The following is a 27,000-nucleotide window of genomic DNA, read 5'->3' as shown; positions in this document are numbered from 1 at the left end:
TCAAAGCCTCATCTCCAAACCATCACACGGTATGTACAAATGATCGAGAAAGCAAACTACCTTTAAAGGTGAAGCATGTACATGTGAGAGAGATTACCCATATGTACTATAGAGCATTGGTTGCATCATGGTCTGGGGGATTATGGATTCGTCTTTAGAGAGAACCTGTAGTACATAGACTGGGATTGTGTCTTCTAACCTATTGGGTGACTTTGGTGGACCAGTCATGAACCCCTGCAGTGATTTGTTGGTCATAGGAACCACTAGATCAGTTTGAGAAAGTTAGTATGGATCATAGTCTATAGTTGAAGGTGACGTGCGCCAGCTATTTATTAATTCGTAGACCTATATGGATCTAATTCCCTTCACAATTATTTAGGTTTAATTATTTTTATGTTATATGATTTTTAAATTGATTATTTGAATTTTTTTATTCTCTTGATATTTTGTTTTTACCATTTGGATTTATAATATAAGATAAAATCAATTTTCAATAACTCAAATAATATAAGAGAAATAAACATTTCTTATAATTATCTAAAAATTATTTATTAATTAACCCAACATATGGGGGCCCACCATGAGAGGTGGGGGCCATTATTATTTTTATAACTTGGAGATTGTGTGGGGACCACTTAGAGCCACCTAAGCTGGCACACCCTGCACTTAGAGGGTTGACTTGCCATTTTGGTCTAAGCCCCCTCATGCTAAGTTGACTTTCTAATATTTGTGTAAACCCTTCTTGGTTTAGGAATCAAGAAATTTATTTTGGTATGTCTTGCATTGTAAGATCTTTGACTATTCAAAGTCTAGTTGAAAAATAAACGAATATCCAAAAAAAGAAAAAGTACATTTATATTTTTCTTATTAGAATATTTGATGGGAATAAGTTTAGGAAATAGATTATAGGGTTATGGCACCTTCATTTGAGTCTTAATAGTGGATTTAAGAAATAGATGAGTTACATCTCTCACCCCACAAGTCTCCTAAGATCGATATTCTAGATTTAATCTCACTAAAGATGACAAACCTTAAACCTTAGAAAATCTATAAATAGGGGTCACCTCTCCCCTAATCTCTACACCTCTAATCTTCTCTCTTCTCTCTCTAAATTGTCTTTACTTTCTCTCTCTAGGGGGCATGCCCACTTAAGGAAGCTCTCTATCTTTTTAATATATATATATATATATATATATATAGAGAGAGAGAGAGAGAGAGAAAAAACTCTAAAACTCTTCCCAACACCTATAGGCGAAAACGAACAGTGATTTCTCCTACCGTTATCACCATCCAAGCTTCATCGCACGGTCACAGTGTCCAATAGTGTTTCAATTTTTATTTTTTTTCTACAAATCCAAATTATTTGAAATTTGGAATAACATATTTTTATTATGATAAGCCATCATATTTTTTATATTTTATTTTCTTGTGCTAAAGCCTTTCGATCATCTCTCTCCAGAAAACTTCCATGGGCAAATTCAAAAGAAAAAAATAAGTTTGGAGAAATTTGGCTAGTAACCTAGGAGGCTTTATGACTAAATGAGATGTGTATTGGAGGAGAAATTATGTTGGGGCATTGGAGGAGATTGAAGAGGTAAATTAATTTTAAAAAGGTTTGAATAATAATAATAATAATAATAATAATTCAAGCACACTAATTTGACGATTCTCTAAGTGAACTCAAGTATTTTGAGTTTATCAGCAAACAATAGCAGCAAAAAAGAAAAAATAAAGCCAAAAAAACAAACAGATCTTAGCAAAGAACCCAAATCTGTTTAATTTTTTTGGAATAATAGCTACGACTCTGTTGCAGAACCCAAAAAAATAAATCTTGGATATCTGGAAATAAACAATAGCTACAATTGTGGTTGCAGAAGATGGGCTGCTGGTTTTTAGTTGCTAGTTGAAGAAGATGGGGCAGTTTTGTACTGGGTTTTAGTTTCTTGAAGAAGATAGGGCAGCTATGTGATTTTTGAGGTTTAAATATATTGGTGGCAGAAGATGGTGATTTTTGAGGTTTAAATATATGTACAATTCGGTTTTCAAAAGGAGCTATTGGTTGCAGAAGATGGAGTTGCGGGTTTTAGCGACTAGTTGAAGAAGATGGGAGTTATTGGTTGCAGAAGATGGGGCTTGCGGGGTTTTAGTGACGAGTTGAAGAAGATGGGGCTGCGGGGTTTTAGCGACTAGTTGAAGAAGATGGGGCTGCTGTGTGATTTTTGCAGGCTACCACGTTTTAGCTTATAGTTGAAGCTTTTTTTTTTTTTTTTCTTGTAGTTTATTAAGAGGTGAATCACGGGATTTTTGGGTAGCAAAAATCACCGAGCCGCTTGTTGAAGATTTTTTTTTTTTTTTTTTTGTGGTTTATTAGGAGTGATTTTCCCCCATTACCGGATAATCGATTTTCACCGTGATTTTTTGGACATATCGGTAATCTTTTTTCATTTCCTTACTATTAAAGTGTACCCAAACAATAAAAAAATCATATTCTTATATAATCTATTTTCATGTAATAGATTTTCAGGTTCCCAAACGACCGTTTAATGTTGTCAACTGGATGTCCCGATCTAGTAAGCCACCTTCAAGCTCTGGATATTTGTCTCATTATTTCCGTGTAATCTATTTTCATGTAATAGATTTCCAGGTTCCCGAACGACCCCTTAATGTTGTCAACTGGATGTCTCGATCTAGCCAACCACCTTGGAGCTCTGGATATTTGTCGCAATATTTCCGAATAATCTATTTTCATGTAATAGATTTCCAGGTTCCCAAACGACCCCTTAATGCTCTGGATATTTGTCGCAATATTTCCAAATAATCTATTTTCATGTAATAGATTTCCAGGTTCCCAAACGTCCCCTTAATGTTGTCAACTGGATGTCCTGATCTAGCAAGCCACCTTGGAGCTCTGAATATTTATAATAGATTTCCAGGTTCCCAAACGACCCCGTAACGTTGTCAACTGGATGTCCCGTTCTAGCAAGCCACCTTGGAGCTCTGGATATTTGTCGCAATAAGGTAATGGCTTTCAATCATGTCTTTAAGGAAGCGAATGAGAGGGCAAACTCACTTGCTAATGATGGAATGGGAGTGTTGGCCCCATCTTTGGTGCTCAATTTCTCATCTTTTTAATTGTTGTGTTTTTCATCGTTACATGGATTTGAGTAATAAAGTCATTTTGATCTTGTCAAAAAAAAATATATAGAAAGATTAACCAGGTCAGTCTCGTGGAGTTATCAATGATTTAGTTCCCTCCAACAAAAGAATAAAAGAAAAACCACCAAAAAAAAAAACGTAAAGAAAACCAACGAAAATAAAAGAAAAAACCGTAACTTTTTTTGACAAATTATCAAATTTTATTGCTGAAATTACACTAGATAAACATCACTAGATTTACATCACTCACAATTGGTATCGTAACTCGATTTACATCATCCAGAATTGAAATCATAACTCCTTGAAGAAGATGAACGTTGAGGAGGATGAAACTTCGAAAGTGATTCTCGATTTAGAGAGCACGATAGTATGGGAGAGAGGAGCAGAGTTGAGGAAGAAGACGCAAGGGGGTGAGAGAGAGTGCCAAGGTTTTAAGAGAGGCGCTGCCTTTAGTTTTCTGTTCAGACCCATTGTGCTAAGGACCCGGTTTCCATGCGACCAAGCCCGCATATTTAAAAATGCATGCCTATAAATAAATCTATTTTTGAGATGGATTTTTGGGCTTAATTTTTTAAGACTTGTAATCTCTAACACGGAGATCATGAATATGAACAAATAAATAAATTTTAAAAATTAAAAATAATAATTCTAGTAAAAAAACATTTGAACCAGTAGTTTTCATTGTTTTTAGATGGAGCACCTACTTGCATCCATCTTTAAGATGGATGCCTTACACTTTCTGGACCGCATATGCACTCATGCGGTCCAGCCCGCATGAGACAATTCTCCTTGCCCTAAACCCTTTATTCTTATTTTGAGTCCGAGCATCCCCAAGAACATGTTACCCCACCTTATGAGGTGGGAACTTGTTTTCGCACAATTTGTACCCCATAGCGGTAAAATATTTTCCCATAAGACAAGTTTTCATGGGCTTTACATATGAACCCAACATGCATTACTATATGTTTCAAATGAAAACCGTTTCATGATGCAAGTTTCCAAAACCAAAAATACAGATTCCCAATACCGCTTTGATAAGTTGTTCTTGGTTTCATAATAACGAAATGTACAAGTTATGCACCAGAAGAAAAAATACAAGTCATACACTAATAGAAGAGAGAGAGGTCTAGGTAGATCAATCTTCCCCAAAAAAAAGAAAAAGAAGGGTAGAAGAGGCGGTGGAGTACCATCTCACTCTTTCATTCTAACAGTAACTAAGATGTTCATTGCTATCATGTTACACAAGGACTGCACAAACAGCAGAGTCCCAGTGCCAAGAGCTGGGCAAAGAAAGACAGCCTCCATCACCCCCATCAAAACCAACATGAAAAGTGAAACATCAACTTAATTTCTCTATAACCTTAATAAGCCTTTCTTTACAACTAATTATGATTACGAATTCTTGCTCTCAACCCAAAATCCGCAACTTCTGCCTGTGGTGGAAGCAACGTATCATTAGGAGAGAAGGAAGAAGAGGTGGAAGGGACCTCCCCATCTTTTAAGGGGTTGTTGAGTGGGGCATCCTCACCAAAGTTGTGGAGCCTTCTTCCAATGAGGTAGCGATCATCACGTATAGAGTTGTGGAGATTGGTGAACCAAACATGGAACCTCCTTATGCAGAAGCACAGGAGAGCAAGGCAAAGGCACCCAACCCATGCGAACCTGTAAACAGCTGAATTTACAACAAGAGAGTAGCCTAGTGCAGGGAAAAGGCCACGTGCAAGAACATAAGGAACGCAAAGCACCGTCAAGAGCTTGATGAGGATAGGCCCCACAACTTCTTTCAACACCCATGCACCTTGTAGACGGTAGAAGCCATCAGCCCTCACCCTTTCAAGCTTCACCCGCCAGCTCTCATCAATAAGTGGCACCACCTGGTCCAGCATCACCTGTCAAGATCCTAATCAAAAACCAACAGGTTCCAACAGAAAACTATTTTTCCTCTCTAGTTCTTTCGTTTTCCTTCCCATGTTTGATAAATAATAAGCTATAGGTGATTACAATAAAAGTATTCTGTCCATATGATCATCATGGTAACAATATGGTCATAGGAGTCTCCAACATCCATCAACAGATTGGATGGCAATAGAGGGATAGCAGGTTAACATTTGGTACATACCAGCCTTCATCACTGTTGAACTTATTGGCAAGACAGTGATGCCCTATGATCATCCCGTTGCCATGAACATTTTGGTTATAGCATACTTTCCCATGTTCATACAAGACCGAACCATACATGTTTATCATCGTTCACATGAGCCGTTACATGAAATCCGTAGGGACTCCAATCTTCATGGATGGTGGTGTTGATCCAAATCTTTGTCAAAAGTCCATTGTTTTCTATCAGGTGGAAATACCAATCAACTCCACCATCCATAGTAGGTGTCAGTTTCAACTTTTAGTACAGCCAACCCCTAAAATGCCTAGCCAAAGTCAAACAATGACTAGGCAAAGGCAGCTTCAACAAGCACATGCATAAGGAAAGGAGGGAGACAAGCACATAGCATACAAACAAATATAGAATAGGTCCTCAGTCCATCTTTATTTTACATTATACACTTGCTTGCACACAGTGATGGATGCCCCTCAAGGGTCTGGGCAAGGGATTTATATAGCCTCAACTATGCGCATACACGTTTACCCATCGGATGCCTAGCCATTGTATGCATTACCATTACCACCCACCACCTGGTGTGGCAGTTACAAACAGTGCTTAGAAACTCGCCGAGTCCGACTTGTACTCAGTTGAGTTACTCGGGACATGGCAGCCTGCCAAGTCTGGAAGGCCCCTAGCAATGTAGCAGTACTAGTCCAAATTACTATAGTAACTATGGCGAGTACATTGGGCTCAGGTGAATCCACAAAAACTAGTTTGAGTCCAAAATGTTTTGCTGGTTTTGGAGGTGAGGAGAATCCGACCCCCTATTTCTTCCATTTTCTTTGTGGTTCAATACAGAATCTCTCAAAATTTACACCTAGGTGTATTTTCCATCGTCCGTTGAATCCAACCACTAGATATAGTCACATAAAAAGGAAAAACAAAAATCTTGGATTTGCGAGATTTTTTCTTTGAAATAGGGTTTAGTTGAAGTTGTCATCTTGCTTGTGTTTTCGCAACCCTAGCTCGACCTTTAGGCCTATTTCTTTCTCTGTCGAACCCAAAGCTTAGATTTCACTACCCCCTCTAAACAAAAGAAACTCAAAATTTCAGATTTGTGAGTTTATGAAATAGGGATTGCCTGAAAATTAAGAGCTTGGATTGACTTTCTTTATTACTGTTTTTAAGTTTTACCTTTTCTTATTCAGACTTTTCCCAAATTCTTCGGGGTTTTTTTAGCCTTTTTGAGGGACTCAGCGAATCCACTTGGGACTCGCCAAGATAAGCACTCCGTTAGGATTAGAAGCCCATACTCCACCATCAACGACCTCTCCCTCACAGCTTATTAAAGGGAGACAATGGTCCAGTAAAGTCAGTCCATGGGGCATTATTGCACCATACATGACACTTCAAACGTTCATGGAAATTACACAACCATCAACGGCCACACAGGAGCATTACATATGCACTCACCCTCACTCACATGGCCTATCGTTGTTGCATAAGACCATGTCTGAACACAATTCAAATCCACACTTGAATTTGAAATTACACAATTCAAATCCAAACTTGACCTTTATTGGTCAACACACCTACCCCTAGGTTTATGGCCAGTGGCCAGCCACACCTCTAGCACATGGGACATGCCCACCGTGAAGGCCTCACCTTATGAGTCTAAAATGGTCCACCAAGTCCCACCATCTTAGCCATCCATTTGCAACATTATGCCCAAGTCTCGCACCAACAGTCTTGCTGCTAGCTCACATGGGAACGAATCCCCGAGCCTCATGCTTTGTGCACCACACAGCCCTGCTCTCCTGCAGAAGGTCGGTCAAGGCTAAAGGTACTCCCTCATATAGGTTTTTTGAAAACAACTAGCCTGCCCAGAAGCAGAGCTAAGGTCTTTTCTACTTTGTTCCACCACCAAGAGAGGCCAACTCTGACATCCTTGAATAAAACATGTCATGTGACAAGTTCCCCATAACCCCTTGGCGAAGGCTCACACATGCTTGACAAAGCCTCCAAGTTCTTATATCCACAATCTTTGGTCATATCCATTACTGCCACCAAGTATCTTCTCTCGTGCAAACAAGGACAGGTCCTTTGCTGCCACCATGTACCAACTGGGTGCATGGTCAGCCCTGTTACTGCCACCGGGTCCCATGCTGCCAAAGGAAAGCCTAACTCTAGCCTCACCACAAGTTGAATACCACCCGCGAAGCTCATGCCAATTGTCCAGTCTCATCTTCATTGGCCTACTAGGACAGATAAGATGTCCCTGACATTGCACCCCTCGTTAGACAAGGATGCAGAACCACCAGGGAGACCTTTGCAAATAGGCCATTCTCACCACTGATGGACTCTACGTGGTGACCAAGAGTCTCCACTTAATTTCTCCTTGACACTGCTATGAGTCCTTTAGCAAGAGTCACAAGCACCATCACCTCTGCACACATTGGCTTAGGATCTTCCAAGTTGGTACACTGGTCTCTGGCAGCTGCAATGCGTTCAATAGCTGCAAGAAGCTTGATTGCACCAGGGTCTCTTCCAACTATTCTCACTGCAATGAGGAGTTTGCTTCTATGTGCAATCCCACACTCTATGGCCACTACAGCAAATGAAATGCCCTGTGAAGGCCTTCCTGGGTGCCTCTCTCTCTTTGATAGAACTCTCTCAAGTCCAACCTCATTGCGGTGCACCACTCTCGCTGTTAGGCCTTGAAAGCCCATCCTTGAGGTTAGGCTTCATCTTGCCATGAGGGTTGTAGATTAGTAGGCCCTCAGCAGCTGCCAGAACAGAAGGCAAGTGTCTCACACCTTGTCTTCTAAACTCCGCCTGAACCCGAGCTCGTGGTCCAGACACAAAATTGAACAAACAGTGCTCCTCATTGACAGTCAGGATATCCAACAAGTGAGAAACTTCTTTGCATACTCCCCCTAAACCTACTTGTCAAAGCTTTAGCAAACCTTCACGAGCCACCCAGGTTGCATTGGCTAGCAAAAACTGATCGTTTAGGTCCTATTTCAGGGCCTCCCAAGCATAGTTGTTTGGAGCAAGGGCGGATGGGGGTGTGGGTGCTAGAGCTTGGGATCAAGTCCTGGCTGAAGCTCCCTACCCCTTGGGGCGCTTGGGCCATTGCTCAGGGAGCGACCTGGGAGCGATCTCCTATCTATGCACTACATGTATATGTATATGCACTACATGTATATCGTATATTTGCATATGTATATGTGTGTATGTATATGTGTGTGTGCGTATGCTTTTATTTTTGCTATATAGATTAATTCCAATATATAATGCATATATATATATATATATATATATATATATATACACACACACATATCGTCAATTGTTATTATATATTATTGCAATTACCTTAATGATAAATCATAAATGTATGTGTGCATATGCTTTCAAATATGTCTGATCAACTTTTTCAAAAGTGATCTTTTAAAAATAAAAGTGAAGAATCAATCTTTTAGCATTATCAATATGTTGAGAACTTGCTAATAAGAATTTTATTGTTAGAAAGTTCCATAAAAAATTGTGAAATCGAAAGAAAGAGTATACTAAGAGTCTATAGACATGAGAGTATAGTTGGGCACTAGCATGGGCTGCTCCCTTCTGAAAAGATCAATCAAAGTGAATCTTAATTCAATCGTGCAGTGGAGCTAGCCAAAGAGTAGGGGTCATCCTTTGTGGGCAGGGGGCTACACCTTTGAGTCAAAAGCCTGTGCAAAAGTTATGTTCCGTCACTCCTCTAGGGCCTTCTAAGTCCTTTCACAAAAACAACGGTGTATACCAACGTTTAACGCCAAAATGGTTGCCAAATCAGGTCCATGCTGATTGCGAATGGCCGTGTTTCTTGCCTTCCAAAGGGCCCAAGTACAGCAGCATGTCTTCCATGCTAAGGCAAGACATACAGCCCCAAACTTCTGGCTAGGCATTTTCAAACAAAATCAACGGCACTACCTTGTAATATTATAGACTCATCAAAGGTATCCATATTTCTCTCCATATTCGCCGGAGTCTATAGACAAGCAAATGATAGACATAAGAAAATCACAAAATCCAAAAATCAATTTTCTATTATAAATAGAAAATTTATATGAAATTAAAGAGGCACTACCTTGTAATATTATAGACTTATCAACGGTGTCCATATTTCTCTCCATAATCGCCGGAGTCTGTAGACAAGTAAATGATAGACCTAAGAAAATCACAAAATCCAAAAATCAATTTTCTATATGAAATTAAAGAGGCATTTTGTTGTTAAAAAAAATACATAAAGTACAAAAATCTTCATAATTAAAAATCAAGAAAAATATTTTAGGAAGATTTGAAATGAGATACAATGTATGCATGAATGATATTAAATTTGATTATTTAAGAAATGAAAGACATAAAGGCCATTACAAAATCCAAGAGAATATTTTCTACTATAAACAGAAGTTTTTAAATGAAAATTAAAAGATTAAATAAATCAATGAAAAAGGTCATTATATCCATGCACTTTCAAATAATATAAAAAAAAAAATAGTTCATCAATTGAGTAGACACTTTTGAAAAAGGGATAAGACATTTGGTGTAAAAATAATATAATGTATGAAAATCGTAATAATTAAAAATGAAAAGATTTCTACTATAAACAGAAGTTTTTAAATGAAAATTAAGCGATTAAACAAATCAATGAAAAAGGTCATTATATCCATGCACTTTAAAATAATATAAAATACAAAATAGTTCATCAATTGAGTAGACACTTTTGAAAAGTGGATAAGACATTTGGTGTAAAAAGAATATAATGTACGAAAATCTTAATAATTAAAAATGAAAAGATTTTAGAGAAGATTGAGAAACAACAAATGAAACGACAATAAATTAATCATTTAAGAAATGAAAGACATAAAAGGTATTATGAAATCCAAGAAAAGATTTTCTACTATAAACAGAAGCCTTTAAATAAAAATTAAGAGAATAAATAAATCAGTGAAAAACGTCATTATTTTCATACATTTCCGAATAATATAAACTTAAATAAAAATTAAGAGAATAAATAAATCAATGAAAAACATCATCATTTTCATACACTTTTGAATAATATAATATTAAAAAAATTTTAATTCAATACACACTTTTGAAAGGTAGAAACTACATTTCGTGTTAATAAAAATATAACGAACAAAAATATTAATAACTAAAAATCAAGGAAAAGATTAATATTTGAAGTGAGATACAATAAAGGCATGAAATGACACAAAGGGCATTAAGAAATCCAAGAAGAGATTTTATTATAAAGTACAAATTTTAATGAAAACGAAGAGAAAAAAGAAAATATATGGAATGTTTCCATCATTATAGTAAATTTTGGAATAATATAAAATAATAAAACCATCAATGAAGTAGACAATTTGGAGTGGATCAAAATCCTTTGCAGTCAAGGATCGAGATCCCTTTAAGTTAGGAACCGAGATCCCAATAGGTAGGGGTCGATATTCCCTAATGGAAGGAAGCAAGTATCATTCAAGCTCAGCTTAGGGATCGCCGGATCGAGATTCCATAAGGGGATCGCCACCCCTTGACCAATTTCCCTACAACTATGCTCCCAAGTGCTCATCTTAGCATCGTTCACCCACGTCCTCCACAGGAGTTCCACAGTGAGGTGCATGACACAAAAGCCAATAAAATCATCCCCATGAGCATGAGCAGCCTCAAAATACTGCTCCATGTCTAATAGGAAGTTTTGCAAACTCTAGAGATCCTTATGCCTTCAAACGTCTTGGTTCTAACACCCACACACTCTGTCTAGCCTACAATTACCGAGAACGGGAACGTGAGGAGTTCCAAGAACAGGAATGGGAGCACGAAGTGAGTCTATCTCGAAGATCCCTAGACGGCAGAGCGAGTTCCGTACATGGTTTGGGGAAGGATACGAGTTCCATGACTTCTAGGGAGCGCATTTCTATATGGACAGGAGCAGGTTCCCTACCATAAGGGATCGTGTTGTGTCATTCTTAGGATCGGGGTTTCCGGAGTTCACTATTTCAAGTAAATTGTAAAGTGGGAGCGAGTTCCATTTTTTGCTATGGTAATAATGGGCTCTTGGGTGGATAAAGGGAGTGGGCGAGAGAGTGGGAGGAATGGATAGAAAAGCGAAGTACTATGGGTTATGTGTCTTTCCTACAAAGGTTGTGTTGTAATCGACCCTAATGCCCAAGAATGTGATCCCAAACATGAATATAAAGATATGGTTGAATTGTTTTTCTTTTTCCCTTCCTTTGCCTATAAGATTAAAGTAATTAACTTTAGAAGATTGGCAAGAAAAGTCATTAAGTATTTAAGATGATGTGATTTCTTAGTGTTCAAGGTTGTAGGTCCTTCAACATTATTTGGATTCATTTTGCTTACACATGAACAGTCTACATGCCACAACCAATAGCCGTCCACCCACTGTCACCCTTTCATATCTCACCTGAGCTGATAAACGTCCACCTAGAGATGGCACACAGAAACAACATGATTAGTTCAGTATTACAATACAATTATAGTTTACAATGTGCAACCCCTTCCGACTGTATTCAGAGACTTGCACAAAATATTACCTTATTTCATTAGAAATGCACCATTAACCGATTGTGCAACACATCAATAGATTGTGTAACACATCCATTTTACCGTAATGAAGTGTATCGATCGTGACCTCACTTCACAATAAAATTGCAACACGGCTAACTTATGAACCTCCTTCCAATCTTGTCCCTACTCTAGTTGCCTTTCTTTAAAATTGAACACAAATGTCATTGCAAAATGCGTGCGTCGTAGAAAATTTGAGGAAAACCGAATACTATACACGAATAAAATAAACTTTTTTTTGATAAAATTAACAATTTCATTAAATAAGAAGATAGTATGTACAAGTGTTGGGAGCATCTCGTACAAAAATTGGGAGCTACCGGAGCCCTGAAGGGGCTAAGTAATCCCTATACAGAAAAAACAGGAAAACAGACAAGTGGCTACTGTGACAACAAAAAATTGACACATCCAACAAGTCAAAGGGTTTATAAAACGGCAATTTTTACAACGTAAATACAAGAGGTGAGCAAAAATTGGAAAAAAACCCTGCGGCAAACTTCAAGGAGGTCCAAAACTGTTTGTAAGATCACGAGGCGGAGATAGGCCAATTTCTTGGATGTTGGCTCTGTCATTGGCCGTGAGATCTGTGAACTCGTTCAACGTCCTGAAGATATGCCTCCATGAGACGTTGATATTCCAACAAATGAATTCAATCTCATCAAAGATCCCAACAAATGAATTCAATCTCATTAAAGATCGAAGCTATGTACCAAAGGGGTATAGACTTTCCAGATGCTCAAGAGATAATATTGTAAGCATCCCCTTCAACTATCAAGTGGGATCCCCAAGAAGGGTTAAAGAGCTTGAGCCCCAACAATAGTGCCATTGCTTCAGCACGTTGTGAGTCTGTGTGGCCTAGGGCTTTGGCAAACGTAAGTAAAATATTCCTCTCGTGATCTCTGAAGACTCCACCAGCACCAGCTGAGCCTGGATTGCCCCTTGAGCAACCATCAAAATTAAGTTCGATAGTTCCCCTCGGGGGTGGTTGCCAATTATTGGGTTTTTGAGTTTTCCGTGGCTGGTGAAATAGGATATTATCCTAATGGCTTAGAAAAAAGTTTGTAGGTATCCCAGCGAAGACTTTATGATTGGTCGCCCAAAAGGTTACCAAGGCCGTAACCTTATGGAGAAGTGCAGGCCACTATTGATAGAGTCCTTGGAATATCCTATTATTCCTTTCTGTCCAAATAACCCATATAAGCGCAGCAGTCGTAGCCTTCCAAATAATTTTTCCGCCTTTGGGCCATGGCTTGGGGAAATATATGGATAACAGGGATAGGACAATAGGTGGGGTAACCCATTGTATGCCAAAAAGTAACAAAAGCCGGCTCCAAAGGTATCGCGCTTGCTCGCAGTGAATGAACAGATGAGCGTTAGATTCCTCCTCATTTTGGCACATAACGCATCTGTTGGGAATATGGATTCCTCACTTCTGTAGTTGATCTATAGTTAAAGCTCTATGTGATCCAGCTATCCAGCTGAAAGTCTGCACCTTTGGGGGTGCGATCGATGTCCAGACATTAGAAAGGATCGAGCGGGGTTGAAGGCAGAGTGGGAGATTGAGGAAGTCTCCTATAAAAGGAGGCCATTGTAAAACACCAAAGGGGGAGAAAGTCCACACCAAAGCGTCGTTCCCACTGATAGGAATGTAGTTGGCATGCAAAGCTGTTGAAAGTTGAATGAAAGAGAGGGATTCATCATCCGAGAGGTTCCTCCTGAAAGACGAATTACAAACTCTTCACCCGCCTACAATAACCACTACATTGGTATAGGATACAATAACCACTGCATCTCACTCCCGTGGTATAGGATACTCAGTTCTTGGTATGATGGAATCATGGTACTGAATTATATTGGAGCCCTGATCTTGGGCATATGGATCTGGATCCCGCTTGCTACGGACCTCGCTCCCAAATAAATACGAGATCCGAATAAGCAACGAAGCACTTGGAATCGAGATCTGGTCACTCGGAGAGCGGGATCAAGATTCCGGGGTGGAAGGGGACCCCTACATGGGTGCTCCCGATAACTATACTCTAGCCCACCCATGGTGTTGCACAAGGTCTTCTCGACAAGGGTCATGTCCTTTTGCAAGCCTGTGAGACTTGCATCGAATATCACCATGAAGGCCCTGAGGTCATCTATAAGTCCTCCCACACATGCATCATCGGCACTACATCTCTCCACATTTGCCTCAAAAAACACTAACCCGAGCCACCAAGGCAGTGATGCTCTTGGGACACATTCACCATATGCCTCGAAAAACACTAACCCGGCCATCTTGGGGCACCCTTATGAGTTGCTCCAACTGTTCCTCAAGGTATGACAAGTTCCTGGATCTCAGCAGACACACCACTCAACATATCAATTGTTACAGCGCTAAGTTTTTACCATAACCAAACCACACAGTCTAGTGTGAAACAAAACTAGACTATGGCAACGCCTACCTCCACAAGCACTTATAAGAGGATTGGAGTGAGATAAGCACATAAGATATGTAAGAAGTATAGAAAAGGGCCTCAACCACCTTTATTTCACTCTATGCACTTACTGGTAAACAGTCACAGTTGCTCCTCGAGGGTCACCAAGTATGCACCTACACAATCACCCACCGGTTGCATCGCCATCAAGGCCTGCATCACCATTCTACCCACTACCTGGTGCGGCGGTTACCAGCCCACGCCCCACCATCAATGGCATCTCCCGCATGGCCCATTAAGGACGGGGGGCAAAGGCCCCTTCAACTCACTCTAAGAGTCATTAGTAAACCATGCATAACAATCCAAATGTGAAATGGACATCACACAGCCATCAGTCGCTACTCAGGTCCATGACCCATGTGCACTCACCCTCTCATATGGCATTCCACTTACATAAGCACATATCTACATAGCTACACCTCATGCACATGGGCCATGCCCATTTCCCTTTTAAGTTGTAATGCCAATGGATCAACCATCTAGGCTTCAGCCAATCAGTCTTGATGGTCCACCAAGTCCCACCATCTTAGCCATCAAGCTGCACCATCATGCCAAAGGTGTTGCACCAAGGATCTTTTCCATTGATCCACATGTGCACACATCCCTGAACATCACATGCCCTATGCCATACCATCCCTGCCTCCCAATGAAGGTCAGTCAAAGCTAAAGGTACTCCCTCATATGGTTTGTCGATATAAAGAAATAAACTTTACAAGAGAGAGAGAGAGCTTAATTACCCAAAGTAACACAAGTTCATAAAGGATTTCCAGATCATTTTTTACTTTGTTATGTCACCAAGGGAGGTTAACATTCCGTGCAGTGCCCATGCGCATGATGCTAAGGAGGAGGTTTAACAGTAGGCCATCAATTGCGGGGATCAAGGTTATACATGTTGCATTCAGGAAGGATCTCACAGATCGCTCCTCAAACAACAGCTAAGGGGAAAGCATACTATAATCCTAAGGACGACAGAAAAACTAGAGCCCTTGGGGTCATCGATTGAGATTATGGACAATGATAGAGGGGAACCCAACATTAATTCTTGTGGGTCCCCCACCTCTTGACTTTGCATCATCTTATCATCAAACAGTGATGGTCCCAATCGATTGCAGGTACATCATAGTCCATCAAATTATAGTACAAACCCTCAATAATGAGGAATGCATAAAGCAAACAACCAAAGACAACCCAGAAAGAAAAGGCAATGGGAAGAGGGAGAATAAGAACATTGAGAAAATCCTCGTTGTGCGATAGAAACCCTGGTCCTGTAAGAGAAAACAGAAGTAACAGATAGCACAGGGTTCAAGTAGGGTACCAGTCTCATCCAGATCTTCAGGAAGATGAGCCCCAATGCCCAGTCCTGATACAGGAGGAAGACTGGACTTTCGTCCACTGGAACTCGCATCGGCACTACCACAAGCAGCTCAAATAGCAGCCCAATAAGCACCGGAATGATGAAAACCTGAATTCAAAACCAGAAATGACGTTTGACTTATCTAATTCATTGATTTCACCATGGTCCTTGGATAGATGATTGAATCATGGAATATCAGATGAGAGTGCTTACCCAGATTGATAACAAGGCACTGCTTTTTAGCAAGATGGTACACCACTTCCAGGTTTGGGACAACAGGACTCTGGTGCTCCGGGTCTTGAGATAATCGGCCAAATAACCAACCCCAGCTGCCATAGCCCAAATGATATAACACCCTATGGTAAATGCATACATATCTGTGCAAACAAGCCAAGGGGAGCACCAGTTAGTATCCATGAAGGATGCAGAAAATAATTATGGGAATGAGATTTATATTTTCATTACCATTACACTTGACACCATGAGTTATTGGAAGTCTTGGAATGGTGCTGAAAGTAGCACGCCCAAGAGAAACAGGGCCCACAATTAAAGCTGAGTTGAAAAGTAGTAGAGTCATCCATGCCAAGAATAGCAATAAGATGATGCGGATAACAAAACCATACCTGCCACAAATTGTCAGTTAAAAAACTTCTCAGGCCCAGAACACAAAGCTTCAATTTATCAATGTACACAACAATGCAACTAGCACAGTGAAGCATAATTTACAGTACAAGAAATTGGACTTAAAAGAAACCAGCGAAAATAACACACAAACTGGCATGTAATGCACAAGAATGTAGTTTAACCATCAAAGTTATCAAGTTCCAAGCTTTTGATTGCTATTTAGGACAAAACAGCTTTTTGAAGTCTTATCCACATGTCAAATAAGGCAGGTTTAACTTACAAAATCAGCCAACTCACTATAGTTGGGCATGAGACCCCAAACACCGAAAAGAAGGCTCCAGGCATACAAAGCGGCAATGTGGTCAACTTACGTGAGATCAAACAGGGCCTAGAAGCAATTCTCATGTTTGTGTAATGTTTGGCTAAAGGAGGGGTCATGGAAACAATCAAATAAAGCTTCTCAGGAGTGACGTTGGTCATTATTTTATTTGCAATCAATAGAAGTTGTTGGATGCTGGGTTTGGTTCAGCATACCAGACTCCCATGGTGTAGAGTATTCCTTTTTATAGAAGGGAACAATAGGTTACCTTATTGCCAGGATAATTGTCTAGGTACATATGTGCTAACCATTCACACAAGAGTTCCCTAACCTTCAATCTAAGGGTAAACATGTCTTCATAAAAAATCTGTTTTCCACAGTTCATGGTGTATGCACATCTGAACAGCAAGGATTCAAGAAAGAATATGGGTTGCATCACAAACAACACATAAAAGGATGAACAATCATCCCAATCATATTCATGCTTTGGAAAATTTCCACCCCCCTCCCACCCCCCCAAAAAAAAAAGCCTAACAAAGAGAGAGAGAGAGAGAGAGAGAGAGAGAGAGAAAGAGAGAAGAAGAAGAAGCCTGAGTTCAGAAAAAATAGTAATCATTTTATTCTCTTGATAGAACACAGAAGGTCATCAAGTTCCATATATAACTATACATGAATTATGAAGCTAAGCAACGACAAAACCTCCCCCCAAAAACAATGAGAACCAAAACAAACTGAATACACATTAACAAAAAATACCGGAGCCAGATTTTTGGTATCTCAAATTGATGAACATGAGAAATCAATCATTTTTTAAGGTGAACAAGTTTCATATGTAGTAATGAGACACCAGAAGAGAACAATATGAAAATTATAACAATATGTAGCAATCAACACTGACATGTGCAAAGTGCATTGGTACATGTGCAAAGCAAGTGCCAATGTACAGAAAATTGACTCGGCCAATGGTTAAGCCGAGTAACTCTGGCGAGTCCAAGTAACTCGCCCAAGTCTAGCCTAATTTAAAAATAAATAAATAAATGAACAAAAAAAAAAGTATATATAACATAGCCTTCACTTTGATTACAGCCAGCAGCAAATGGCTCTTGGAATGCCGCTTTGTGAGACGTCTTGGGTTTGATTCCCCAGCTGAATTTTTTTTTAACTCCCAAAACAAAAAAAATACAGGTTTGAAAAAAGGAAGGTGACATTTGTTAGTGGGATTCGAACCCCCACCACAATTCAAAATGACCATGTACACTACGTGCTATGCCCTTCAGAGGCATTTGATTTAGAGTGATACATTATTATATATAACCTAAAAAAATCGGCGTACAGCAATACTTGCCTTGATTCCAGATACATGGGCAAGTGCCATATATAAAATTCCGAGAAATAGTTTTGAAAAACAATGAAAACTTACTCTTCAGAATCAGACTGATCATCAACATCAGACTCTGCAGCCGCATCCATGTTTCCTGCTGCACGATTAGCATCTCCATTGGCTGGATGTTCTATGACAACCCACTCCTGTTGCTCAACACCACCTCGACGAGCATCATGCAATCTTTCTTGCCTTCCTTGCTCAGCATTCCCATTTTCCCGGCCACTATTATCCCCAGGTCTTGCCAGTAAGAAATCGGTTAACCCAAGCGCCCATCCAGCTACTACAAACCATCGATAAAGGACTGCCTTAATGGTCGCACGAAGCCTGAAGTGTTGAATAGCAAATGGCATGGCAATCTGGAACAGCAACATGTCTACTGGGATCTCAGTAAAAGGATCGGAAACACTGCAACAATATTGTTCATGATTGAATGTTAGCAACTGAGAGCAACAAGATGAAGAAAACATTAAGAAGCTATGTGAAATTGTAAATATATCAGCACATCAGAACAATGATGAAATTTGTAGAGATGTACAAGAATGTAACGGAAAAACATACGAGATGTCAAGTGGAAAGACAGATGGAGCCAATCGCATAGCAAGTTTGACAGGTAGAAAAACGAGCATCACAATCAAGGTCCCATAGACTGCAACGGATAGCATAACGCGACGAGCATGTTTGTGCACAGGATCATCAATCAAATCACGAAACGGATTGTAATTTGGATCAGCAGGATCTCTGAGGAAATACAGAACTCCAGGGCGCAGAACCTGGATCAAATAATATAATATATTAAGGCCATAAAATGCTGGTAACAATAAATTGAATTAAATGAAAAAATTATTAAGTAATGAAGGTCAAATTCTTGATAAAGCAATACCCCTCGAAGAAGGCTGACGAAGATGCTTATCTGTAGCATGTAAAGGATTCCCACAAGCCAATGTATGAACGAGCTTGCTGATGGTGAAATTGAGAAAAACTCAACCCGCTGAGCAATCGTTGACCCCAGCATTCTTATGGTGCAAATATCAAGCCACCATCCACACATTAATGGGAACACCCCAAGTTCAATGACAAGAAGGAAAGCAACTTTGACCGTAGTCATTAAATGCTTCATTCCAGACAAGAACTGTTTGAAAACGGAAGGAATGGCCTCTGCAATGGAGGCAATCCCGTAGAACCTGCCTATTGTCAGTGGTTCACCCCTGCTGTAGCGGATCAAAGCCACAAGCCCAAGGTAAAAGAAGACCAAACAAAATATTAACATATAACCAGTAACCAGTGTACCAACATCAGAAAGCTGCAAGGCTCCTGCCCCTTTTAACAATTCAGCATGTCCCAGTCCATTCTTTAAGTGAGAAACTTCATCTAATCCTGTCATATTTGTTTTCAGAGCTTCAGAAGCTACCTTCACAACCTGATCAATCAAGCCTTCATTACCACCATCTGAGGAGAAATTTGTAACAACAGTTTGCAAGGTGATGTTTGCCAAGGCAACACCAGACTCTGCAACTGGCTTGACTGTTGACAGCATGACGCTAGAGGTGGAGGATGGCAAAAGCCAAGATGCATAGAAGAGTATAACACGTCCCAATGAAAAAGGCAAGAAGAATACAACCCCAATAAATATTGCATTGCTAGCAAGAACCTGTAAATAGAAGAAATATCTAAATTTAGCAAGTATACAACTCTTATGAAGTGCATTGGAATACTCACAATAAAGTTGATTGATGAATAGATTTGCAACTTAATTTCTCAAAATTTCTGCGGCAAATAAATTTTTTATGGACAGGAGTATCATCTCAGCAAACAAAATTTTTGTAAGGCAGGAATAACTAAACCTAGTAAGGCAAGAATCCCTAAACATTTTAAGGACAGCTGAGTGGAGGTAACAATATTTCCAAATAAAAAGGGAGCACCTCACAAGTTTATGAACACTTCATATCATAAGACACATGCAAGATCATAGTTGCTATTCATTATAACTTTATACTCAATCTTGGCAGTGAAAAATAAAGCAAAGTAAATAAGCAGATAATGCTGAGACCATATAACATTTCCTACAAGCAAAGAAATAAACTTGGTAGAAGCAATAAGACAAAGCATTAAGGAATAACACAAAAATGAGGAAGAGGACACAGAGAGAGAGAGAGAGACTCACAGTTATTGCATTTTCAACCAAATGAAAAACAGGTCCTTGCATGCCAACAAGCTCATCGAAAGGAACATCTTCAGCACCATCGGCATCATCCAGACCATCAAACATCTGTTCAACATGTGCTTCAAGGCGTGCAGCTTGCATTTCCAGCCGGGCAGCAACATTCTCTGCATTCCTCCTAATAATTTGACCAGCACCAGCAATCCCTTGGCCCCCAACATTATCCTCGCCATTTCCGGCAGCAGCAGGATTCCTTGCACCACCTTGGCCAGGAGGTCTCCTAACACGAGGCCCATGTCTCTCTAGGCCATCATCTTCTCTCTCTGCATCTTGTACCCCACCAAGCTCTCGAAGATGCCTAAAATAGTCCCTCAAGGAAGTGGCCCCGAGAAATATAAATACAATGCCAGCAGAAAGTAAAAAACCATGAAGACAGTCTGTTAGAATGACCGCAGCAGAAAGATGACTAAGGAATAATCTCTGAGCCTCTCCAATGCTCCTCACAAATGCTAATCGCCAAATCCAAAATGTGATGAAGGGAATTATGGTGAGCCACACTGAGAGCACAAAAGCCAGACGCAAAAAGAATTGCAGGACATGACATGCTTTCATTGCCATCCCGACTAGAAACTCTTGGAAAGGGAGTCTCATTGGGGCATTCTCAGCATAAACAGGAGAGAAGGAAAATGCATGTTTGCACACCTGCCAGCATGACAAGGGCATAATAAGCACAAATACAAATGCAATGAGCATCATATGGAGAGGCACACCATACAAGACAATCAACGAAACAGCATGCTTGAGCTCTCATTGATCAGAAATATAAGTCAAACAAGTCCAATAAACAAAGCTGAAATCATTACAGTTTGATTTATACAAATACACATACACACATATATAAATACATACAGATATGTATAGGGAATACACATGTATAAATTCCATTTCTATACAGCCCGCATATGTCACCTTCAATTTGACCATCCAAACAGGATTTGTTTGACCCAAAATTTTAGGAATGCTCTAAAAAACACTAGATGAACAGTTTTTTGTTTCGCGGGGGGGGGGATGATTTTGAACACATGTAACACTAGATCTAAAAGTGCACTAAAATAAAGAACTGACATTAACCCAATTTTCTCTCTCCTTAGAAAACGGTTTTTTAAGGTTTATTTCAGGTTTTTGTGCGGACTCCGACTTTGTTAATGCACAAGCCCAAGACAACGCTAATCAAGTCATGCGAGTGATGGGATTCAAATTTGAAGGCCATGAAGAAGCCCTCCAGGACTTCCTCCATGCGAATTCCCTCCCTCAATTCAAGGTCACCAGGAGAGGCAACTGCAAACTCTCAAACCTAGTGTTTGGGATCAACTACGATAGGCCATCCAATCGAAGGTCATCAATTCACCATCCCTCTTCTTCCTTGGGGGGCTCTCCCCAAATACACTCAACTAGGCGAGCTTTACCCTCCCTCCCCCTTCATCATGTTAATATTGTCCTGGAATGTGTGAGGGCTCGGCAACCCATCAAAGCGCAGTGCCATCTGTGACATCTGCACTCACCATTCATTGGATCTCATAACTCTCACTGAAACTAAACTTCCAGCACCCTCCCTAATCCAAGTTAGACAAGTTTGGGACCGAAGGCCGAGCCAATGGGTAGCCTTGCTGACATCAGGGGCCCCGAGAGGTATTTGGGTTATTTGAGACCCCTCCACCTATTCTCTCATTTGTTCTCACTTAGGCTCTTTCTCTATCTCATTGGTTCTTTCCAAAACCTCGGATGGCTTTCAATGGAAGTTTTTGGCCATCTATGGACCAAACTCTAACAATCTCAGGGAAGAGTTGTGCGAGGAGCTCGACTTGGATGCATTCCTTTCCCCGCCAATTTTGTGATCGGGGGGTGACTTTAATGTCACCAGATTCTCATTCGAATGAAATTCTAGGGCTAGAGTCACTGGGGCTATGACTCGATTCTCGGACTTCATAGCCCAATTAACTTGGTCCAACCCCTTCCTCTCCAAGATTGATTGTTTTCTTCTCAGTCCCAATGGGACGCAGCCTTTGCTAGCTCCTTTGCCTCAACTCTCCCTAAACCGACCTCAAACCATTGCCCGATCCTCCTCTATACCCAACCTACCCCTAGGGGCCCGAAACCTTTCCGCTTCTAGCTAGCCTAGATCCAGGATCCTGACATCCTTCAACTCATTCCCTCTTGGTGGCATTTCTTTTCCCCCCTGGTCTCTGATAGGGAAAGATTCCAATTTTAGAGGAAGCTTCAACTTCTTAAGGCTTCCCTCCAAGAATGAAGCAAAAGCTTGCCCGGGAATCTAAGAGCCAAGAAAAGCTCAATTCTCCTAGCCATCCAACACTAGGACCAATTAGAGGAACTGAGACCCCTCATGGTAGCCAAAAGAAACAGCAAGTCTAACCAGAACTCAAATACCTCTCTCTCCCATCAAGAAAGAGGAAATATACTGGTACCAAAGGTCGAGAGTCAAGTGGCTTAAGTTTGGTGACCTCAACACTTCCTTTTTCCATAAATTCGCAAACTATAGACAGCGGGACAACACCATCACCCACATCAACGTCGAGAACTCCATCTTCGAACACCCTACCGAGGTCGAAAGAGCCACTCTAAAATTTTTTCAAAAGCTCTTCTCAGCCCCCCTGGGCCTATACCCACCATGGGAAATCTATCCTTCCGTACCCTCCCTCCCGAGAGGGCCGAATGGAGCGAACAACCTTTCTCAGAAGAGTAAATACTCAGAGTTATCCAAGGTCTTGGCCAAGACATGGCTCCATGCCCAGACGGCTTACCAGTTACCATTTTCAAGACCTTTTGAAGTTCGTTTAGACAGGATATCCTCACGTTCTTTAAGGAATTCTTCAACATGGGAATAGTGCATAAAGCCCTTAATGCCACTTTCATCACTCTTGTCCCCAAGAAAAAGGACTCGAGGAACTCAAGGTGTTCCATCTGATAAGTCTCATATATAGTTCTTATAAAATTTTGTCTAAGTTGCATGCCTCCTGCCTTAGAGATGTCCTCAGCCTGGTGATATCCCCATAGCAGGGTACATTTGTGACAGATCAACAAATACTTGATGGGGCCTTAGTGGCTCATGAGTGCATCCACTCAAGCCACCTATCCAAAATCCCTAGCCTTATTGTCAACTTCAATTAGGTAAAGGCCCAAAAACATGTCAACTGGGTGATCCTTGATGAAATCCTTCATAGCCGTGGAGGAGATGGGTCCGTGGCTGCATATCCAACCCTTATTTCTCAGTTTTGATTAACGGTACTAACGGGGACTTCTTCCCCTTATCTAGGGATCTGCACCAGGGCAACCCCCTCTCCCCTTTCCTCTTCACCATTGCAGCCGAAGTCTTTAGCCGTTCCATCTCCCGGCGTTCCATCTCCCGGCTCTTTTGTGAAGGCCTACTCCATGAGTTTAAGTGCGGCACACTCATGGCCCTACCATCCCATACTTACAATATGCAGATGAGACCTTGGTGTTTTGTAATGCTCCACCCTCAAGAGACTAATATTCTCTTCCTGTTTCTTGAATGTTTTAAATGAGCTACTGGCTTCAAGCTTAATATGGGTAAATCGAAGATGATAAGGGTAGCGTTTGACCCCCACTTAACCCAAGCTTTGGCCAAGATTTGGGGCAGCAGTACAAATACCCTTCCCTCAAAGTCTCCCAATTTGTATTGGCATACCTAAGCTTAGCTGTTGGGCACACATCATTAATAAATTTGAGCATAGGCTTGCTACAAAGGTCATTTCCTCTCCCTGCCTGGCAAAGCCACACTTATCTGAGTTATGCTCTCTTATTTCTTTTTTTTTAAATTCTTTTCAAAGCTACGCTCTCTTTTTTCTTTTTTTGAAATTCTTATCCGAGCTACGCTCTCTAGCATCCCAATATACCACTGTCCCGTTGCCACTGTCCTCTAGAATCTTCACCTTTTCCATTAGTAATAGGTTACCCCACAATCTAACCCTCGGCTCTTTTCTTCCTTTCAGCCCTACCCATGGCCTAAGCTTGGCATTCTCCTCTGGAAGGCATCCAACTTCGTGCTCCTTTGGACTGTGTGGAACGCACGCAATCATAGGAGCCTCCAAGGACAATACCAGTCTACAGCAGTTCTATTTGACAAGATCAAATCCCGGTGACTTTTTGGGCTTCTAGCCATAAACTCTTCAAGGGTATCCATCGCTCGGCCTCTCACCATGACTGGCTACCCCTCCATCTTTCACACCTCAGGGTCCCCCGAACCTCACGCTGGATTCCTCCTGACTTTGGTGCCATCAAACTGAATTTTGATGGTTGTTCCCTTGGCAACCGTGGATAGGGCGGTATTGGTGGCTTGTTAAGGAACCACAAAGGCGAAATCCTGGTTCCCTACTCCAAACCTATAGGACACTTTGACTCCCAAATGGCATAAGCTCACGCACTCCTCGAAGGCCTTGGACTCTTCAACCACAATTGGTCATCTACCCCATCGTGGAAGGTGATTCACACAATGTAATTCACTGAGCCTCCACCTCCACCCCCTATCTCTGGTCTCAAGCATACGCACTTGCCACATAAAGTGTTGACTGAGAAATTTTTTGCAGCCTCAATCATCATTTCATATTGGCTCAGTGTCTCATTATCTCTCCCCTTCGACCCTCCATATTTTGTATAGGGCTCCCTTAAGGGAAGTCTCATTTTTTGGATGTATATAGCCCCCATTCCTTTGGGGTCAAATTTTGTTACATTTTGTATGTTTTCTGCCTTAAATACAATGTTAACATTTTCAAAATAAGAGAGGTTGGGGGGGGGGGGAACAAATTTCTACAGCACTAACCTAGTGGGTAGCGTAAACTCTCTTCCTCCCTCGCTCTCTCTCACTCACTCACGCACACACACATGCATTCGTGTGTCTAAAAAATGTACGTTATAGCATAAGTCAATGGCCTCAGCAAACTCCAAGCAGTTTGGGTCCATGCCCCAAATGTGATGGACAAAGAGACTTGGAGCCTACATGAGTATGGCTAAGAACTAGTGTGCTACAGTAGAGGGTTTGAGGCTAGGGTTTAGGAAAACTACAGTGAGAGTTTTTGGACATTAGACTTCATGGACAGCTAAGGTTTGGGTGAGGATTTGGTTAGCCGTTGGAAGCTAGGGTTCAAAATGAATAGAATTCGATGGAATTAGGAGCATGCTTACCAAGATCGCCCAAGAAGGTGGTCGCTCTGGCTCCGAAAGCTTGATCCTGTACTCCAGGACAAGGAATCTCGATTCCAGGTGCTTTTTGAATTTTGGGATCTCGATCCACAAAAATTGGGGATCTAGATCCCTGGTTATGGGATCCAGATCCCTCTCATCCACATCATGGGTCCATGTGTAAGTAGGATCGAACCTCCACCAATGTGAAATCAAGTTTCCTTTACATTAGTACCAAAGATCACCAGCATATTTCAAATCACATGCAATGACGCCCCCCCAATCCTCTCTCTAACGCCCTAGTCCATCTCTCTCTCTCTCTCTCTCTCTCTCTCTCTCTCTATGTGTGTGTGTGTGTGTGCGTGCACAAGAGCATATTTCTCTAAAACTTCTAAAATCTGAACTAGCTTTTAGTATAGAGATCAACTAGTTGAGAAACAGTCCCAATACCTCAACGATAACCAAGGTTTAAAGTTGGAGTTGGAACTTTGAACTTGTAAGTCACAAAAATAAAAACTATAACATACAAGCTATAGCCAAATTACAGATGAAGGAGAGCAGCTGCAAAGTTAAAGCTTCCACGTGTCCTACCTTAAATCCTTTTCATTTCACCTACTGGAAGCTCTATAAGCTGTGTACAATTGATCTTTGTCTTTATGCCCTCTCATGGACCATTTCCACCATTATAAAGACCTTTGACCCTTTCTTTTCCTCTCGACCCTTTTTTCCCTCTGAATCAACATTTAACCAATTGCATGCCCAATCACAAGTGAAAGGACCCAAACAAGAGAAAACAAGGACATTGCATTTTCATCAACTACTAGAGCTTCTTTCATGCCTGAGGACTAAAATTTGGATCCTCATTTTGGGTTTTGAGTTTCACTTCTCACATGTGAAACGCACCTCAATGATAACCAAAAATTAATGATATTTAACGATACTTTGGTTTTTTTAATTAAAAAAAAAAACATTAATCATATCATCAACAGACTTCATCCCAAGCTATAGTATCCTATGAAGTAGACTTTGGGAGCCTCGATCCTAGGCAAATTTGGATTACGCTCCCTTCATTGTGGGATAATGACCACTTTAACTCACAGTATGAGGATCAAGATCTCTATCCCACGCATCTTCTGGCATCTCTCGATCCCATGATCCCGATCCCAATCAGGGATCTAAGTTCACTCTCGATCCAAGTAACTATAATTTGGAGTCCAAGACACAATTGTTGGGACCTGGAGAGGGGAAGCATGAAAGGTTAGAAGATACCGAAAGTCGGAAGCATTGTCTGTACAATTCCTATGTTAGGGATCGAAAACCCACAATGTTAGAGATCTCAATCCCAACCCCTTTAGGGAGATTAATCCAAACCTTTTATTCCAACCTAGGGATCTTGATCCCAACCTTAAAGACTATATGTAGTCTAGGACTATATACACAAAAATATAATTGCATTTCTACCTGGCAATAAATCAAGAAAACCATTTGGTCGCCATCTTTTTTTTAAGGTGGGGATCGAGATCCCAAAACTTAAAAATCAAGATCCCTTGAAGATCCGTTTCCAGGAGTGTTGAAGT

At 40.7% G+C, this 27,000-nt stretch overlaps 1 protein-coding gene across 2 annotated transcripts in view; it reads right to left on the bottom strand.

Annotated features, from left to right (window-relative positions):
- Window positions 1-4,186: 4,186 nt before the first annotated feature.
- Window positions 4,187-27,000, bottom strand: part of CER9 (RING/U-box superfamily protein) — a 33,100-nt gene continuing 10,286 nt past the window's right edge. The window contains exons 2-9 of one of the 2 annotated variants that reach the window (XM_006850452.4): window positions 20,213-20,911; window positions 18,932-19,699; window positions 18,610-18,821; window positions 18,088-18,456; window positions 16,190-16,347; window positions 15,938-16,101; window positions 15,686-15,832; window positions 4,187-5,045 (exon numbers count right to left, since the gene is read on the bottom strand). In XM_006850452.4, the coding sequence (XP_006850515.1) occupies window positions 4,539-5,045; window positions 15,686-15,832; window positions 15,938-16,101; window positions 16,190-16,347; window positions 18,088-18,456; window positions 18,610-18,821; window positions 18,932-19,699; window positions 20,213-20,911 (3,024 nt within the window). In that variant the 3' untranslated portion in view covers window positions 4,187-4,538. The remainder of the gene's footprint in view (window positions 5,046-15,685; window positions 15,833-15,937; window positions 16,102-16,189; window positions 16,348-18,087; window positions 18,457-18,609; window positions 18,822-18,931; window positions 19,700-20,212; window positions 20,912-27,000) is intronic. The other variant, XM_011627307.3, reaches the window with a different exon arrangement.

Source organism: Amborella trichopoda, chromosome 13, assembly GCF_054954075.1.
Source record: "Amborella trichopoda isolate Santa Cruz 75 chromosome 13, AtrichopodaSantaCruz75HAP2 v2.0, whole genome shotgun sequence".
Classification (NCBI taxonomy): Eukaryota; Viridiplantae; Streptophyta; class Magnoliopsida; order Amborellales; family Amborellaceae; genus Amborella; species Amborella trichopoda.
Note: the sequence above shows the minus strand (reverse complement) of the source record. Positions and strands in the feature narration are given on the sequence as shown.